Source organism: Equus asinus, chromosome 10 (assembly GCF_041296235.1).
Source record: "Equus asinus isolate D_3611 breed Donkey chromosome 10, EquAss-T2T_v2, whole genome shotgun sequence".
In the NCBI taxonomy this organism is placed as follows: Eukaryota; Metazoa; Chordata; class Mammalia; order Perissodactyla; family Equidae; genus Equus; species Equus asinus.
This window is the reverse complement of record NC_091799.1, coordinates 14,193,090-14,211,877: the sequence shown is the minus strand read 5'-3', so window position 1 is coordinate 14,211,877 and position 18,788 is coordinate 14,193,090. Positions and strand designations below refer to the sequence as shown.

Below are 18,788 nucleotides of genomic sequence, written 5' to 3'. Positions count from 1 at the left end.
GGCCGAGACCGATTAGAAAGCAGTAAAGGGAAGAAGGAGACAGCATCTGCATGGGAGGGCACCTGGCAAGGGCCATTTCAGGACGGGCTGGTCATGGACGAGCCGTCTGAGGAGGTGACCTAACAGCTGAGACCTGAAGGCGAAGGAGAAGTTGAGCGTGTGCCTAACAGGAGAAAGAAGACTCCAGCTGGAGGGAAAAGGCTTGGAAGGTTCCGGAAGCCGTGAGAGATGGGGTGAATGTCGGGGAGGAGCTGGAGAGGGAAGGGCTTTGCAGGCCGTGGCGAGGAGTCTTGGCTTAGCCTAAGAAGCAGGAGGCCATCAACGGTGTTTGAAAGAAAGGGTGATGGGACGTGATTTATGTCCTGAGTTTCCCCCGTGTCAGACAAGCCTGTCCACCTTTTCATCCAAGCTTCCCCTCATCATCTACCAGGTTACAATGAGCAAGTTAATGAGCCACAGCAGAAGTGGGCAAATCCTCGGGCTCCTCAGCCAGCCGGGGCTGGGCCGTTGTGACTCTCGAGGGCTGTCGGCTGCTCTCTGGCTCCGAGCCCCTCCCTGCCAGGTGATAAGATCGGCTGGCTGGGGCAGGACACAAGGCGGTCAGCGAGGCTGCAGGAGGGCTTCGAGGGGAGGGCTGCCGTGATGGATGCGAGGGGGGCTGCTGGGAAGAGAGCTTTTCTGTTGTGAATGGCCTCTTGGGGTAGATACTGCGAGATGACGCATCTCGTGTCATTAGAAAGCACAGCCATAAATTAGGCGGCTCAGAAGCATGGGGTGTGTAATAATTAAGTAATAAAAGTCGCCACAGGGGTAAAGGAAACGGAAAACAAAGAGCCGCTGTTTGTAGATGCACTGCAGGCTGCTCTGTAAAGAGACCTCTGAGCGCAAGCGGCGCGTCAAAGCCACTGAACCTCCACTCAAATAGAGTCCCAGCTCAGCCCAGTCTCAAAGAGGTCCTCACGTAAGGGAGGCAGACTGTGCCAGGAGCACAGGTCGGGTGGGAGAGTAGGGGGTGGATATTTAGGTCCAGTCCAGCTCTACATCTGTCTCTGGGTTCACAAAAATCTCATACTTGGAGGGGCCGAGCAGGTAGCAGAGCTTCTGGTAGAAGGGCAATAGGGAAGGGAGAGGACTGGGGCTAAATGGCACCTGATCCTCAGCTTTAGCCAACCGTTGCTGCATAGGAATGCAGGCCCACACGGTCAGGACCTACGCATTTTCAAGACAATCTAGAAAGCTGGGTTTTTATGTAAAATTTCCCAATTTTTCAGTATTGACAATGATTTCAAAGTCTTTTAAGACCGCTGTGCAGGCCAATCAAACACAAGGCCAGAGACTTGAGGTTTGCAGTCTCTGGTCCTTCACTGTATGATCTTGGGGAGTCACCTCTCTTCTCAGTAGCCCCATTTTCTCATTCCCTTGTCTGTGAAAGAAGGTCACTGGGGAAGATGAGAGTCTCTGAAGCTTTCCTGGGGTGCTTGCACCTCTGAAAATGCGATGGACAGAAGCTGGGGGTCCCCTCCCTAGACAGAATGTGTGTACACACCTGCTCGGAAACGACTGACTCCAACTTCCCGTGACCTCAGGGGGCTAGAGGGTCTCAATGGCCTAAGCCTCGAAGTGTGGGTCCTGGGGAAGCACTTCCAGCCACTCCAGACCCATGGAACCGGAACGTGCCTTTAACGAGATCCCCCAGGGATCCGCGCACACACATGACAGCTTGCAAAATGCTGCTGTGTGGGTCCTTCCGCCGTGCAAGACTGATTCCTTGTCACCAGACCTTCCCTGGATGGCAGATTCCATCGGCGTTTCCCAAAGTGTGAGCTGAGGAACCCCCATACGCTAGTTTCCTGGGGCTGCCGAAACACATCACCACAAACCTGGGGGCTTAAAGCAACAGAAATGGATTCTCTTCTAGTCTGGAGGCCAGAGGTTTGAGAGGAAGGTGTCCGCAGGGCCCTGCTCCCTCCAGCGGCTCTGGGGAGAGTCTCTCCCTGACTCTGCCACCCGCTGGGGGCTCCAGGCGTTCTTCGGCTTCTGGCAGCATCACTCCGCTTTCTGCCTCCACGTTCGCATCACCTTCTCCTCTTCTCTCTGCGTCTCTCTTCTGTGCATCTCTTATAAGGGCACTTGCCGTTGGATTTGAGGCCAATCCTAGAAAGCACTTACGTAACTATTTACCCTATCTTGAGATCCTCAACTTGACTACCGCTGCAAAAGCCCTTTTTCGGAATAAAGCCATATTCACAGGTTCCAGGGATCAAGATAGAAATATATATTTTCAGGGGCCGCCATTCCACCCACCACATCCCGTATCTGAACTACGTCCTATATTTGCTAAAAATTCTACTTCTTGGCCCCACGCCCCCCCCCCCCCCACTTCCTGAATCAGAACCTCTGGGTTTTTTCCCCCAAATATTGGGTGGATGGTGCTGCATACCTCCTATGGCGTCACTCCCGGCACAATGTCTGTTTGTCACTTTCAGTGATGCTAAGATTGATCATTTTGGTAAATTTTATGTTACATGTATTTTACCACAATAAAAAAAATTGATCATTTGGCTCAGCTGTGGCAGCCTGACCCACCCATTATAAAGTTCCCCTCTGCCTTCCAACTAGTCACTTTAGCAGCCACTGGTGATTGTTACCTAAATCCATGATTTCATTGGGAATTGCAAAATAATGATTCCCTTCCCCTCTAGTCTATTCCTCCTGCATTCATTAGCTCTGGTTCTTCTGTAAAGAGCTTTCCCTCATCACCTATTTGGTTACACTGAGCAGGTCTCTCTCACAGCACGGCCTCACTGCTCTGGGACCTTACTCTTGATCTCTAGGATGGGGATAATATCTGTGCCCACTTTATAGTGCTGTGAAGGGATGGTGCGAACAAAATACTCTGCACAGGATAAGTGCTCCTTGGCTGGAGACTCTTGTCACAACCAGAGCTGGATTCTAAAAGTTGCAAAGCCAGATTTTATTCAGTACTATTGCAAAAGAGGAAAGTGACTTCAGTATAGAAGTGGGCTCAGTTCTGCACACAACTCAGGTGGGCATTTATAGCCGAGGAGCAGAGTGCAAAGGTGAGTGGGTGTAAAGTTTCTAAGAGGAGACATCAAGGGCGGGGGGATTCTAAACTGACTTAGGATCAGTCAGAGTGATCAGTTAGCAGGGATATCGAGGGTGGCAGGACTGACTTAGCAGGGTTCTTTGCTAAGACTGACTTCAGCAGGCCAAGGGTAGGGCCCGAGGATAAGGCCTAGTTGAAAAGAGGGTACAGAGGAGCCTGCCTAAAATCTGGTGAAAGGCAGAGTCTTCGTCACCATCTCAGGCCGGGCACTTGGTTGACATGCAGTAAATGTTTGTTGAATGACTCAAGCAAGGCACCTGTTTCTTCCATGGCTTTAGAAGGCTGGAGAGAGCCTCTGGCAGCCTTGGGGGAGAGCGGTTTGCCCTGTAGCCCCCACAGGCTGGGTAGCCACAGCCCTGGAGCTCCCCATGGGTGTCCTCAGGAGAGAGGGTGCTGCTGGCCCTTCCAAGACCTCAGGCCTGTCTGGATTCTCCCTGGCAGGCCTTCCACCCCCTTCTTTGATCTGCTGCAGCACCGGTACCAGCAGCTTTGGGTGCAGGAACAAAAGGCCACCCAGAAAGCCATTAAACTGGAGAAAAAACACAAGGTAAACGCAGCGCTCACTCCTGAGCGGCCGACTGGTGGGGGGAAGCGGGGTTCGGGGGTGCTGGCAGGGGCAAAGCTTTGAGATGACATTCGTACCTGTCCGTCGCTGCAGGGGTGTGTGGGGGTGAGAGGGGAATCATGTTGTTTCTTGCGGTGCAGACGAGGCATCACAGAAATCTAGAGCCGGAGAGGGCCTTGGTGACCGTCAGTTTATAACCCCTACGTAAGCCCCCAGAGTGGAAGTTTCTGGCCAGGGTCACTGGCAAGCTGGCCGGGTGCCTCTGGGGCAGGATTGGACCCCGGTCTCCTGATTCCTTCCGGGCCTCCTTCACCAAACCTCCCACGACCTCACACGTCCGGAGAGCAGATTTTAAACCAACTTGACCTGGCCTGGACAGAAATGTGCCCTGTACTGTCTATATAGAAAAGGCCAATTAGGCAAAAGGAACAGAGAAAGCCCACTTCTGGGAAGGTGCTGTAAAGAGCACATTTTATTGAACATTAGGAATACATTCTGTTTCAAATTAATGAATGGGCCCCATGCTAAACCCTTGACGGACGTCACGTACATCATCTCGTCCACGCTGGCAGCGGCCCGTGAGCTGGGCATCCTCGCCCCTCTCTCCTGGGTGTGGAAATGAGGCTCAGAGAGGCGGTGCCCATGCCGGGAAACTGGAGCCGACGCCAGAGCGAGGCCCAAACACTGCCAATTGCTAATGAGATGAGTCTCGGTGAGACTTTTACCCGGACAAACATCTTTAGCTGTTAATTTGTGTTGCCCTACGCCTTCGAAAATACTGAAACAGTACTTCCTTTAAAATATCGCGAAATTCGGACCTTGGGAGAGCTCATGTCGGCCTCCTCTCCAGTAGGTCCAGACGGATGATTGTAAAATCAGAATTGCTTTATGTTCACATGGCGCTTTACAGATTCCATCACGACCGTCACAAGCAATGCCGTCCCTCAGCCCCCTGCCATGCTCCATGCCGAGAACCAGGCTGGACACACGCCCTGAGTTCCTGCATTTTTCCTCCTGAGCACCCCTGAGGTCACTGTCTCGTCAGATCATCTCAGTTTGCATTTTCAGATGAGGAAACTGAGGCTCAGAGAGACTAAGTGACTGGCCGAAGGTGTCAGAGCCAGGCCTTGACCCAGGCATGTCCAAGCTCTTCTGGATGGCGAGGTCCCACTCCCACTGATTATGGGAGAGCTCAGGTTCAGCGACAGCACCTGGGACATTCTAGGGCCAAAGTGGGAAGTGGAAGAGTCTTCCCAGGGATCCTGGTGCCCTCTGGCCGGGCCAGGAGCTGTGCTATGGACGGTGGGGCCCCTCTCAGCTGTTCTCCGAGGTCTGAGGACTCTGAGACACCAGCTCCGTCAAGAGCAGAGCTTCGTAATAGCATTTTAAAAGCAGCCCATGACTAGTTTATTCGTTAATGGCTCAAGAAAGAGTCGGCTTACGATGGTAATGACCAGTTTTAGAGGGAGCGTTGCCATTACGAACTGCTTTATGGCTCCAACTGAGGGTCGTGTCATTTAATTAGTAACTATTGCACAGCAACTCAGAGAGTCGCAAGTCCACAGCATCCCGAGCCTCCAAGGACACATCCTGTGACTCTGGAGACAATCCTGCAGCCAGCACCTCTCCTTTTTTTTTAGCAGAGCAGCCCCTGAGCAGCCAGTGTGAGTGGCTCCACCCCAAGCACTGGCTGGGAACTGGCACCAGGTGCAGGAGCGCGACTTTGAGTGACCCGCCACTTCACTGAGGTCTCAGTTTCCTCACTGGGCAAAAAAAGGGGGTCAGATTAAATGAGGGCCTGCCATGCCACGCCTAGCATGAAGTAGGCACTCAGAATACACTGTGGAACCAAGCCCAGAGTTCTCTTCCCGTTCCAAGATTCTTTGTGGCTGATAGGTTTTCTAACAAACGGCCATGAGCACCCAGACCCACCGAACCCTGGGGGCTGCTGTCTGGGGTTGATAAGCAATTTACTGGGGTTGATGAGATGGTCAGTTTGCAAGGTGAAATTGCCACCATCCAAGAGGAAGCCTGTCTCCGCAGCAGCTAAGGATGTCCTGGAGTTTGGATGGTGATGCCCCTCAACGAAATTCTTGGTAATGGCTTCCATTTAACGAGCAATCATCTCGGGCCAGACACTCCGCTCAAAGCTTAACTCAGCAAGTCCTACAATAATGCTGTTTGTTAGGCATCACTACCCCACTTTCAGTGCAGGGAAGTGAGGCCTAGAAAGGTGACATGACTTGCCAGCACCCCTCCAATTCTGACGCCCAGCTTGTTAACCCCCGGCTAGACAGCCTCTCTGCTTCGGTTCAAAGATAAAGTGTCAAATCTAGAAGGCAGAGAGGACAGCTGATCCAAAGGGCTTGTAAGTTACCCACAGGCACATTCAATAAAACTAATACAATTGATTAACAAAATAAGTCAATAAAAGGGGGTTGATAGGGTCGTGGCATCTTCAGTTAAAGTCAGGTCAGTATGAAGTTGAGGAGGAGTGAGACTCCCTCTGTGCCTTTGAAATCCCGCCCACAGAGACCTCGTGGGCTCTGAACTGAGTCCCTGAAACCCTCTCCTAAAAGGAGCCCTCCTTCCTCTCCCGCGAGCAGGCAGGCACGGTAGGACCTGCTCCTGAGAAATGGCAACCGTCCCCTGAACCATGCACTCTTCATTCCGACATAGTGGAGTCCCTACTAATTGCCAGGGCTGGGTTAGCTACGGAGGAAATGTCAAGGTTGCCTGGGACACCGTCCCTGCCCTCAAGGCGGCTGCATGCCAGAACCCGGGGTGTTCTAGGGTCGAACCAGAAACCAGAACAACATGCTCTTGGCATCAGGTGGTCCCGCTCCCAAGTCCATTGGGCCGTGGCCAGGGGCAGGGCAGGGCCAGGAGTGCCGGTGCCGTAAAGTCAGACTCGAAGACGGGCCAGAGCCAGGAGGAATGTGAGCCCCAGGTCTGCAGCACCAGGAATGCCGACCCTCCGCCCTCGCGCCCTTCCTCGTAGCTCAGGCTTCTCCAGGAGCCAGCTACCATCTCACCTTTGCACTCCTCTGGCCTGCAGGTGATCCTGGGGAAGCTGTATGAGACCCGGAGCAGTCAGCTGAGGAAGTACAAGCCACCGGTGAAGCTGGATGCCCTCTGGCATATGCCTCACTTCCAGAAGGTCAGTCTCGCCTCCAACTGCCGCTTTCCGCCCTGGGGCGGGCGCCGCTCACCTTGCCTGGTCTTTACCTGTCCTCTAGACAGTGGGGTTCTGTGGGCTTCTAACCACGGATTGGCATAACAATGACAACGATAACAGTAATAACAGTGAAAGCAATAACTAACATTTTTTGAGCACTTCCTAAGTGCCAGGCACTGAGTTCCACGTCATTGACTCTTCACACTCGTTGGAGAGCGGCTGCTACTGCCTTCCTGTTTCAGACAGGAAACATGGCGTATGCTGGTAAGCGGCAGCCTTGGGCTGAACCTGGGCCATCTGACCACGGAGCCTGGGTGTCTGTCCACCGGGCGGACACTGGGTCAAACCCCTCCACTGATGGGGTCGTCGATGCACCACATCCAGCACTGGGGATTTGGGGATGCAAGACAGCCCCATGCCACCAGCGCTAACCCTCCCTGGGAGATGGAGCACGTCTCATGAGGGCACAACATGCACCCAGAGAACTAACACCTGCCGTGCTCTGGCCTCAGATCTGACCCGGCGTCATTAGGCCATGTAGCCCTGTAGCACCCGGATGGACCTCACCTTCAGCACCTTTTAGCAGGGGACGAACAAGGCAAGACTGGGGGCGTTGTACAGAGGAGAGGCACTGGGAGACGTGGAGACAGCGGCTTCGGGATGGGAGGGGGCTGTGCATGCCTGACTCGGGCCCAGCAAGCCTTTCTAAGGGACACGAGGGACATTCCTGGCCCCGGGAAGACAGCTGGACAAAACAATGTACCTGGCCAGCCCCCACCCGGCTGCAATGTTGAGTTAAACTGCAGTTTAGACAATGAAGGGGCCGGTGCCTTCCTGAGCCTAATGCAATCGAACAAGCTGCCGGGCTTTGCCAGAGAAGTCTGCTTGCCCGCCTTGATGTGGCCTCTCATGTCCTGCCCAAGTGGCCTCCGCCAGCATACGTCAGTGACCATTCACCCTGCCGCCATCAGCCAGCCACCCCTGTGCACAGGAGCAGGACCGGGCGCCATGCAAGGGATGCTGCGAGGCACTGCAATGCTGCGGCTCTGAAGCTTCTTTGCCCTGGCCTCGGCAGGACCGCTTAACTCTGGTTTCTCTGTCTCTCTCAATTTCCTGCCTTTGTAACCACATCCCTCTTCCCCCTTCTCTCTCTCACACTCGGTAGTTTCCATCCACAGCCTCTTTCCTGGCCCCTCCTGTTGCTTTTCCTCCTTTGCTCTTCTCTCTCAGATTTTCCCAAAGTCCATGGGGATGCGGGCATCGGGGGGATGCTGCCTGGGGAGGGATGGCACCCATGGCTCCTCAGGCACGAGATGCCCTCCACAGCGCTCTGCTCTACAGCATTGACTCCAGCCCCTCTCAGCCCCCTGGTCTGCGACTCAGAATCTACCTGTAGCTCCGAAGGCAATGCACAATGAAGGGCTCAGGGAGTCTTCCCCCAGTGCATCAAGGAAAGGGACCCCCCCACCCCCAACACCCTCCAGCCAGGTCACCCCGATTCTCCTGTGTCAGGAGCACCTGGCTTGCACGCCTGCATCCCCACATGCCTGGCCCAGAGGAGAAGCGCGAGGAGGAAATAGACAAAAGAGTTTCTCTGACCGTGGGTGTCTTCCAGTCCTTAGATTGTTGTTACAAAATACTCTTATGAACAGCAACAGCCAACCTGCGGGGATGCTATCCTTTGTTCGGGGGCAGGCACGGCGCTAAGTCATCAATGTGTATTATTTCAGGCGAGTATCCTCACCCACGCAGTGCAGAGGACAGGCAGAGGGGGCTTGTGCTCTCCCCACCCAGTGCATGGCTGCCCGTTCCTCTGACTGCAGGGCCCAAGCTAGGACGCGTCGCCCACCGTGTCATAGAAATAGTGAGGCGGAGAATAAACACGCAAGCCCTGGGACTTATGGGGTGTTTTCCATCTTCTCTGGGGATGTTCATGGGACTCTGGAAGTTCAGCTGCAGGACTCAGAGCAGGGCTCATCCCTGGGCGCCCCCTGTACAGCCCTGCAGAGGCCCTTGGTTCCCCAGAGGGCTGCCATCAAGGATGCAGCGCTCAGTGCCTCCCCTGTTGGGAAGAACCAGCACGAAAAGTATTTATTGAGCTCTTACTGCATGCCCAGTGCTGAACAGGCATTATCTCATAGCTATCCCCATTCTATTGATGTGGAAACTGAGGCCCAGAGAGCTGAAGGAACTTGCCCTGGGAGAAGGGGGGTCCCTGCCTAATGCAGGGCCTCTTCTCTTGATGGCTGGGCTGTGATGCCTCCTGGCCACACCCCAGCAAGTCCCCTCTTCCCATCAAGGGCTCCTCTCTTCCCCTTCATGGTACCGATCTGTGCTGTAATTAATTAATTAACTGGCCAATTAGTTGTCCAATGTCCATCTTCCCCTGTGAAACATAGTCCACAAGGACCATGCCTGCTGTATCCCCACCATGTCCACAGAGCCCAGTGTGGTGCCTGGAACCTGGGAGGTGGTCAGTAGATGTCTGTGGAAAGAATGAATGAAGGAGTAGGTGAATGAATGAATGGCCAGTACAACGCAGAATGACGATTTAAAAATCTTTCACAGACCCAATGAAACCCCCATTCTCAACCTAAACGTCCCGGTGCCCATCAGCTCTGGCAGCCGCTGACTGGGTCCCGACTCAGAGGGGCCAGTGCAGCCGGAGTCCATCCTCCGCGACACGGCTGCTGCTGTCCGCAGCATCATGCGAGGCCCCAGGAGGGTCTTTGTCTGTGCCTCGTGTCTCCGCTGATCCGCCGCCCCAGCCCCTCCCTACTCGCGCCCCATTATGAAAGGAAAAAGCGTTTCCAAAAAGTTGAACCTGTCACAGTGATGGATAACCTAAATGGACTCTCCCCGCTCGCGAACAGATGTCGATGCTGAACTCTGTCAGAAATAATTAAACACCTTTCACATGGAAAAGCAGCAGGCGGGGGCACCATGGCCTGCTCCTTGGGCGGGGTCAATGTGGCGGAGCAGGCTGGCTTTCTGCACCAGCCCTGCCAGCCCACGAGGGGGCTGCCTCTGCCAACGGGGCTGCCAGACCCTCCCCACCCTGCAAAGGGGCTGCCAAGACCCTCCCCTCCTCGGCATGACACAGGGCACGCACCAGTCGTGAGCCCAAGAGAGACCAAGGAAAGGAGAAGAGACATCCCTCAGGGAGATTCCCTGTGGGGCCCCGCAGAGTCCCGGCAGAGACTGGGCTCCCAGACTCCAGCACTTCTTTCTGGTCTGTGTGACCAGCAACTGCCACGGGACAGCCAGTGCCCAGGGGGAGGTCAGCTGACAGCTGGCAGGTGGCCTTCCTACTGGGACATTTGTACTGTGCCACAAGCAGCTGGGAGGCCTGGGCCAGCTGCTGACCCTCTCTGGGCCGCAGTCTCCTTATCTGACAATGAGGGGTTAGCTCTAGTTCTTGAAGCTCTCTTCCAACCTCAGGTTCCATGATCCCAAGTTCGGTGGTCAAGGAGCCATGTGTGAGGGGTTGCAGGGGCTCTTGGAGGTGGAGACCCCAAACCCAGAGTGAGCCGTAAGGGGGAACAGCTCTGACCTTTCCTCAGGTTCCCACTGGGGGGATGGGACGTGAACTCATGGCTCCCACCCGTGAGTGGGGGACTGCTGGATGTGGGCTGGCACCCTCTCTGCCCGGCGGTGTGGGGGCTCTCTCATGGTCTTCATGCTGTGTGCTGCGGCCTGCAGGGCACAGCATGGTGGCCGGCGGGGAGGGAGGAGGGAAGCAGCGTGGTATGCATGTGTGTGCGTGACCCCAGGGTCACCCAGACCTGGGTCACACGGGAACCCCGCCATCCCCTCCTGTCAGGTAGCTTTACCTGTCCAAGATCCTGCTTCCTCTTCCGTGAAATGGGCTGGTGATGCCCCTGGCAGGGCTGCTGGAGGATTCGAGGAGAACACACGTATAAAACGTTTAGCAAAGTGCCTGACCCTCATTAAGCCGCCAATAAAAGGCAGCTGCCAAGAGGATGGTCCTGGTGATCATTCATTCATTCACTTGTCATTCATTCCTTCACAAATCTCATCATTGAGCACCTCTATGCCAGGCCCTGTTCTTGGCGCTGATGATACGCTGCTGTGGGGCTGCTGGCAACTGGCAAGGAGTTGGGTGGACAGGTAACTGCACAAGTGGACGGCTAGATGGGGAAGTTTGGAGAAGCTCCACCCCCAGGGTCCAGTTCTCACAGCCTGAAATGGTGGGGAGACACCAACCTAGGTTTAGGGGGTGGAGATGTTTCCCATAACAATAACCCATCAATATAATCCTGGCCCCGGCCTGGCCCACCCTGTTCACCTGCCTTTTGCAGAAACCTCCTCGGGTTTTCTGGGCTCTGGCCCAGGACAGTCCCCCTCGGGCCCCGTGGGGAGGCGGGACTATGAATAGCGCCGCCTTCTGCTCTCAAAGGTGACCCGGTCTGAACCACACATTCTGTGGCCACCTAATATTAAGCCAAGAAGAACAGACAGCAGTTTATCCTTCTTTACGAAAAGACTGTCAGTGATAACAGCCTGAAGACAAACGGGTGGGGGCTCCAAATATTTGTGGTGGCATTGACAACGGTGGTGAAAGGCTGGGGGCCATGGGTCAAGTGATGGCTTGAGTACACAGTGGAGATGTTATATACATGTCATAATGATAACATATACTATCGTGAACTGCTGTGCAGCCACTGAAGATAAGGACTTTAGTCTGTACTTCTTGACACTTTAATCATATTTTCCCACTTCAGTAATAATTTCCCCGCATTTTATTGGAGGAAAGAACCTCTGCTGTGTGACCCTCTTTGGATGGAGGCACCCGTGCGTTGCTACAGGTGTCTGTGTCAAGGACAGACATCCTGAAGGGAGGTCCCCCACGTGGCAGCTGCGGTGAAGTCTGGGGTGGGATTCAGGCTGAGTTTTATTTTCTCTGATGCTCTTTTCTGCATTGTTTGAATTTCTACGGTGAGAACACGTAACTTTTCCAGAACCAGTGAGGCTATTAAAAAGAAATGTTTTCAAAGGACGGAGACTCTCCATCCTTCCCCGGGGACGTGTCGCAGTGCTCGAGCCCCTTTCAGCCCAGCTCCTCCTGATGGCGCATGAAACGTTCCCAGCTGTTGACCAAGCCTGGTTTCTCATATTCTGTCTCCATCAGGCGTGAAGGTCAGAGGCCAGTGCTCCACCCCAGCAGCAAAGTCCGGATCTCTGCGGCCAAGTCCATGTTAGATCTGGAGATCCAAAACCCATTATAGAAGGGGGGTTTGCCCAAGCACCTGGGGGTCTCCACTTCAACCCAAACACCCCGCCTCTCCCACCACAGCCCTTGTCTTTCCTCTACAGCACCGACACCCACTGACATTACATAGTCATTCAGTCACTAAAGTATGAACAAATTGACTATATTTTCACTTGGCTTTCGGTTTCAGCCCCACTGCTTTAGAATAATGGCCCACGCTATTAGGCTAACAGTTTGATTTACAAGCTCTTGTGCTCCGAATGCTGAGATCAAACTCCTCGCTTTGTGGAAGACTAACCCTGCCTCGGGTCTCCTGGGCCCCCTGCTCCCTAATAGAACAGGAGACGGCGGGGAAAAAAATCAGCAGCCAGCCAAGCAGTGACACCAGAGATGCTGCTGATTAGCGAAAGCTGCTGAATCTAAGAAAGGATTTTCTTCCCCACCTTTAAGCTCTCTTACAAATCATAGCCGGCTGGGAAGCTAACTCTCTGTTAAACCCCCAGAGTGGCCTCTGAGCCTGTCCATCCCCCCACTGCCACCTCTGCAAAGGGCCCGCACAGGGCCAATGAAGATGGACCCTTCTCCATGCAGGTGTGGCCAGCCCCAAAGTCACTCCTTCCAGACCCAGGGGGGAAATTGCAGACGTGCTGCTCCTCCCCGAGCCCCCTGCAGCCGCCGTGTATTTTAAGAATCCTGTCGCTCTGTTGCCTCGGAATAAGACTCATCCCCTGCTGCCTGCTGTGTAGGGCGCCGAGCACAGGGATGGAATGTGTCACACACACGCAGAAACGGGGCAATAGGAAGAATGATTCAGAGGTCCTGACGCAGTTGACGTTTCCTCCCTAAATACAGATAGCCCCCATTATAAATCAGATCAGTATGCAGAAGAGCTGACTCGCTGAAGGAATAAAAGCAAGGCCTTAATTGGTTTGACATGATCCAGCACCTCGGAGGCACAGAATTTTTAGGCACCTGCTCCCAAGGTGACATTGCTGCTCACATACTAGCAAGTCACAAATAGCCAAAGCTGAAGCTCTGGGGACCAGGACAAGAGGAAAGGTGGTGGGGGGTGGGGGTGGAGAGGTGATAGCGGCAAAGTTCCTGGAGCAGTTCAAGAAAGCTCGAGAAGTCTGGGGGACACCGGGTCACGGATCGAGATCTCAGGCGTCTGTGTTGGGGCCCAGAGAGGCTGGCATGGTGGGGGAAGCGGGACCTGGCACTTCTAACAGGACCAGCCCTGCATCCTGGGGGCCCCCAGCCTGGCTGTCCCAGTAATCCGTCCAGCACCTGGAAATTTTCAGTTTAATCCAGAAAGTTCTTCTCCCCCACTGGGTACAAAAATATTTCGAATTTTGTGTTGAAAATCAACCAGAAAATAGACTAAGACAGCTTGTTTTGACATCAGGTATCTATTTCTAATCTCTAGAGATAGCTAGAGTCTCATGTTGAATTTTGGGAGTCGATGGGACTTCAGGGGTGCCCAATTTCTTCTTCCAGCTCATCCCCAAGAGAATAGATTCTCGATGATCTTAAGAGAATCTCCCAGGCTTGAGAAGGAGTTCAGGCTAACGTCTACCACCTCTGGGATGGCTTCCTCGATGTCTCCCACAAATCCTTCATTTCCATGTGTCCCTGCTTGTCATCCTCTGTCACCAGGCACCAATACCGCTGGTGTGATGGGATCCTAAGGTGCCTAGCATGTGGCCAGTAGCAGGTTCCAGCAGATAAACAGCATTAGATGATTTACTCGGACAAACTCAGGGTTCATTCAAACTGAGTTTTGTCAAAAGTGAAGGCAAGATGAATCAAGACGCTGCTATCTTTATATCCAAAAGCCACAAGCAACAAACACAGCCTTCCTGGTTTCCCTCGGAGATATGAGATGAGATATGCATCAGAGGACATACATGAGGAGGAAGAAAGCAAGATGTGGGGATGTTTGTTGGGCCTCTTCTCTTCCCCTGCTCAAAGAGGTCCTGTAAAATGATGTCTTAGAGTGGCGCAAAAAAAAACGTGGGGAGTTTGACCAAAGTCCACTGGCCGGAAGTACAGATGGAAGGGCATACAAGAAGATACTCTGAAGACAGTGGGTGTTCCCAGATGGCAGCAACAAAGACACCATGACCAACTCACACATCCGGAGCACCTTTTTGGTTCGGGGCTGTGTGCTTTGATGACGATCTCATTGCATGACAGTATTCTCAATAACCCTATGTGGTAGTGAGAAGTCACACTGTCTCAGAGACGAGGAAACCAGAGCTTGGACGCTTAAAGTCACGTGCCCAGGGTCACAGTTAACAGGTGGCAGAGTGGGGGCTTGGACCCTCTGGCAGGCTGCATCCAGCCCTCCGGCCCTGGAAAAGCCGATAAATACTAAGGACCTGCAGCTGGGGTCAGGGGCCAGTGGGGGCTAAATGCAGGACCTGGGAAGGAAAGAGAAGGGCAGTCAGGAACTCAGGTTTTTATAGGTGTCCAGAGGGTCGTGGCCAGCCCTGCTCTGGCTGATTTAAGCCCTTGCAATAAACAAAACTTCCCACTGCCCTGAAAGCCTTTAGACCTTGATAAAACCCCTGAGCATCTTTTAAATTGCAGTTTGGCCCCAAGGCTAAAGAGGGAAGAGGCCATTGATCGGGGTTCAGGCTTGCTGTATCGAAAGGCGTGAGGCAGAGACGGAGCATAGCGGAGGGCTGAGCCTGCGGGCCGGAAGCCACACAGACGCTCCTGGTCCCAGCCTGCCTCCTGCTGGCCTCTGTGTCTGTATCTGTACAGTGGGGGTAGTAACAGAGGGGGCCCAGTGCCGCTGTGCTGTGATGCGCTTGGCATAGGCCAGGCCAGGGGAAGGCCATGGAGCCACACTCTCTGAGGTGGGTGGGGCCTTGGCACCTGCTCCTCTACATGGTGGCTCTCAAGCCTGGCTGGGGTCCTCTGAGGAGAGGTTTAAACTGCAGATTCCAGGGTGCCACCCGGGACCCTGACCCAGTGGGACTGAGGAAGCCCCTAAACCTGCCTTTTCAGCAAGCAGCTCCCCCAGCTCCCTGAGTCAATGTCAACTCCGCTGACGCAGTTATGTTTAAAGGGCATGTTGACTATGGCAGGTGGGTGCACTTTTGTATGTTTGATATGGAGCATGTTGGGACCTTGAATGCCCGTTGGAGACAGCCTGTTGTCTGCTAAACAGCCCTAAGGATTATGAACTTCTGTCTTCGTCTGCTCAGACAGCTGTAACAAAATACCATACTCGGGGTGCCTTAAACAACAGACACGTTTCTCTCAGTGTTGGAGGCTTGAAGTCCGAGATTAAGGTGCCAGCGGGGATAGGTCCTGGTGAGGACGCTCTTCCTGGCTCGCAAACGGCCATCTTCTCATTGTGTCCTTGTGTGGAGAGAGAGAAAGCAAGCTCTCTGGTGTCTCTTCTCATAAGGGCGCTAATCCCATCATAGGGGTCCCACCCTCCCGACTTCATCTACAGTCATTACATCCAAAGGCCCCGCCTGCAAATACCATCACACTGTGGGTAGGGCTTCACATGTGGATTTTAAAGGGACATAATTCAGTCCTCAGCAACTTCTTTCTCAAGTTCAGCCGGAATCTGCCTCCTTCTGCCTTCCACCACCTGCTTGTTTCCCCTTCTCGAGCCCCATGGAACCACCTGCTCCCCTTCTAAGTGACAGCAATGCAAACACCCGAGGTCAGACCCTGTTTCTTCTTCGATGCCCAGAGTCTTGGCTGTTCCTCAGGGCAGAGAGTTCTCGTCAGAAGGTGGGACCCTGTGCCGACCCCGTGGCTGAATGGTTAAGTTCATGCGCTCTCCTCCGGCAGCCCAGAGTCTTGCCAGTTCGGATCCTGGGCATGGACATGGCACCACTCATATAAGCCATGCTGAGGTGGCACCCCACATAGCACAACTAGAAGGATATGCAACCAGAATATACAACTGTGTACTGGGGGGCTTTGGGGGAAGAAGAAGAAGAAAAAGATTGGCAACAGATGTTAGCTCAAGTGCCAATTTAAAAAAAAAAGAAAGAAAGTGGGACCCTGTGTGGCAGTGACAGTGGACAGCCAGACACTGTGACCTCTGCCACTCAGTGTTCCATTCTCTACCTTTGTTCACAGTCATAGAAGATTTGTCAACTTGAATGGCCTTTCTACATATTTTTGAATGAATTATGGTTGAACATGTCCATCAGTGTCACTTGAATCATTTAATATAAGAATCTATGTGAATATTCCCTGCTTGGGGGCAATTTCAGGAAGACATTGCCATTGGATTTGAATATTACTAATAATAGTCCTAATTAGTAGCAGCCACCATGTCTGAGAGCTTACTCTCTGGGCCAGGGGCTTGGCAATGACCCCACTGAAGAAAATAAAACACCTCTTCTACTTAGAGGTTTAGGTGAGCAAAGCAGATACAGAGGATCTTTAGGATGTTTGAATCTCAGATGCATTTTTAAGGGCTTTGTTGCCTTATCCCAGGCTCCTAACCTATCCATCTATCTGTCCATATCCATGCTTCTGTCTGCCCATCCATCCGTCCATCTGTCCACCCATCCATCCATCCGTCCATCCAACCATCCATCCATCCATCCATTCCACTCATTCATCCATCCATCCATCTGTTCATCTATTCAGCCACCCAGCCAAGATTTCTTGAGTGTCTATGGAGTGCCCTCAACTGTCAAGTTACCCCAAGACCTTTGAAGGTTTCCTGTCTGTTGACATTTCCCCAGAACAGTGTCCAGAATAAGGTATCAACATCCTCCTCTTTGAAGACACTTTAATATTCCCATTTGTGACTGGACAGGGTCAGCCTCATCAACCCCAGAAAAGTTCTGTTCCTTCTGAAAGGATACCAGAAAAAATTCTTCCTGCTCATTATTCCAATAAGACAAAAGGAGAAAGACTACACAGACCTCACTGTGTGCACTCCCCCAGGATGGGCGGTGGACACCGAACATCTGAGTGCGTCCCCGGCTGCCCTGGCAGTAACGCAGGAGCTGTTCAACAGCCTATATGAATAAGCGATGAGGCGCTGACGGGCACTGCATGGAAGGCTCAGCAAAGGACTTAATTTGCAACCAAGCACAAAATCAAAGACTCTGTCAACCGAGGAACCGTGCGCCCGGATAACCACCTTGCGCTACCTGAGAAAGCACTGTCAGGTAAATTTCCAGAGAAAGTAATTAAGGAATCCCCATTGTCTAAATTCAGCAGCAAAATCTGGCGCTCTGGAATTTGATGCTCACCAGGGATCTGGTGTCTCCTCCCAGCCTGATCCTTCCTCAAAATGAACAGGGGAGGTTTATGAAGGGATCAGCTGGTGTGTCTCCCCCTCACTCTCCCGAAGACATCCCCCCAGCACCGTGTGCTCCTGCATGTGTTGCCTTGTCGAAGAAGCAGTAGGCAGCAAATGAGATGGCTGCTTGTGAGACGGGGGGTGAGATTAATATACAAATATATAGACCTCTCTGAGATCTGGCAAACACCAATTAATATTTATCAAGTACCCACGGTGCTCATGATACTGAGCATCAACATGCAAAGCATACAGTCCCTGCATCAGGGAGTCTATACTCTGACTCAAAAGCTACCCATAGATAGATGCTCCGTGTGCTCGGAGGCCCCCGCCCTGGTGGGAGAACCCCTCAGGAGTTTACATTAATATTTATAGCAAGTGACCTCTTCTTACTGACATGATGTAGAATTCTCAACCAGGTGTCATCAGCACCATGGCCTCCACTGGGGGAGCACTGCTCAGACACCAGCCCAAGTCGCTGGGGGGCTGTCCCATTCACAAAGACTCCTGGCAGGGTCTATCAACACATCTCCTTCACTAACTCCCTTCTTAGCTCTCACTTGAGCTTAAAAGAAAAAGTCCCGTTCTCCATTGACGATTAGAGTCCACCATGATCGTCCATATCCGGATCTTTCTAAGCCGTGTTGGCCATCTAAGCACTCCGCTAGAATATCCCACTGCCCATTTGCAGCTGGACGGCTCACGGCCACCTCCCAGAATAGCACCAAGCAGACTCCCGTCATCTGGGCTCTGAAAAGAAAAGGGAACCCCCCTTCCTGGCAGCTCTGCTTGTCACAGCATTTGTTGACAACCCCATTGAAAACAGCCCTGGCTGCTGCTGTGAAGTCTCGTTCTGTCTCCCATTCACTCCCTTCTCAGACAGTTTTTGAAAGGCGAAAAGTCTGGAAAACACACACACATGGCCCCCGCCCCCGGCCCTCGGCACCAGGGGAGCGAGGCGGCAGCCCGGGTGAGCGGGGCTGACGAGCCTCCTCACCTGGCCCCACAGTGCACCGCCTCCAATTAAATCAAAATGGTTTGTTTTTAATGGTCTTTTACACTGACAAGTGGGCGATCATTTTGGGCCCACTAGCTGTCAGGGAACTGAGGCAAATCCTCGGTTGATAATGCCCAATGCTTCCAATTAGGAGCCGAGGCCGCTCCTGGCGCGCTAACGATTCCCCAGCCACCCCCTCGGCCCCTTTGGCGCTGGCTGTTTCTTCTTGCCTCCTCGCCGCAAATTACTGACACAAAACGGAAGGCCCCGCGTCTCCTCCGCCACGCCAGGCCCGGGCCCTGTTGGGCTTAATGAGCCGATGGAAGTTTCGTGGCTCCAGCGCTAAATTCTTTTCTTGTTTGACAGCTGCTCGGCTAAGGCGAGTGTTGACC

General features: G+C 53.2%; 1 protein-coding gene across 1 annotated transcript in view; it reads left to right on the top strand.

Moving 5' to 3' along the window:
- Positions 1-18,788, top strand: part of CFAP77 (cilia and flagella associated protein 77) — a 124,613-nt gene that overhangs the window by 93,195 nt on the left and 12,630 nt on the right. The window contains exons 4-5 of the mRNA XM_014863404.3: positions 3,569-3,674; positions 6,751-6,852. Of these exons, the coding sequence (XP_014718890.2) occupies positions 3,569-3,674; positions 6,751-6,852 (208 nt within the window). The remainder of the gene's footprint in view (positions 1-3,568; positions 3,675-6,750; positions 6,853-18,788) is intronic.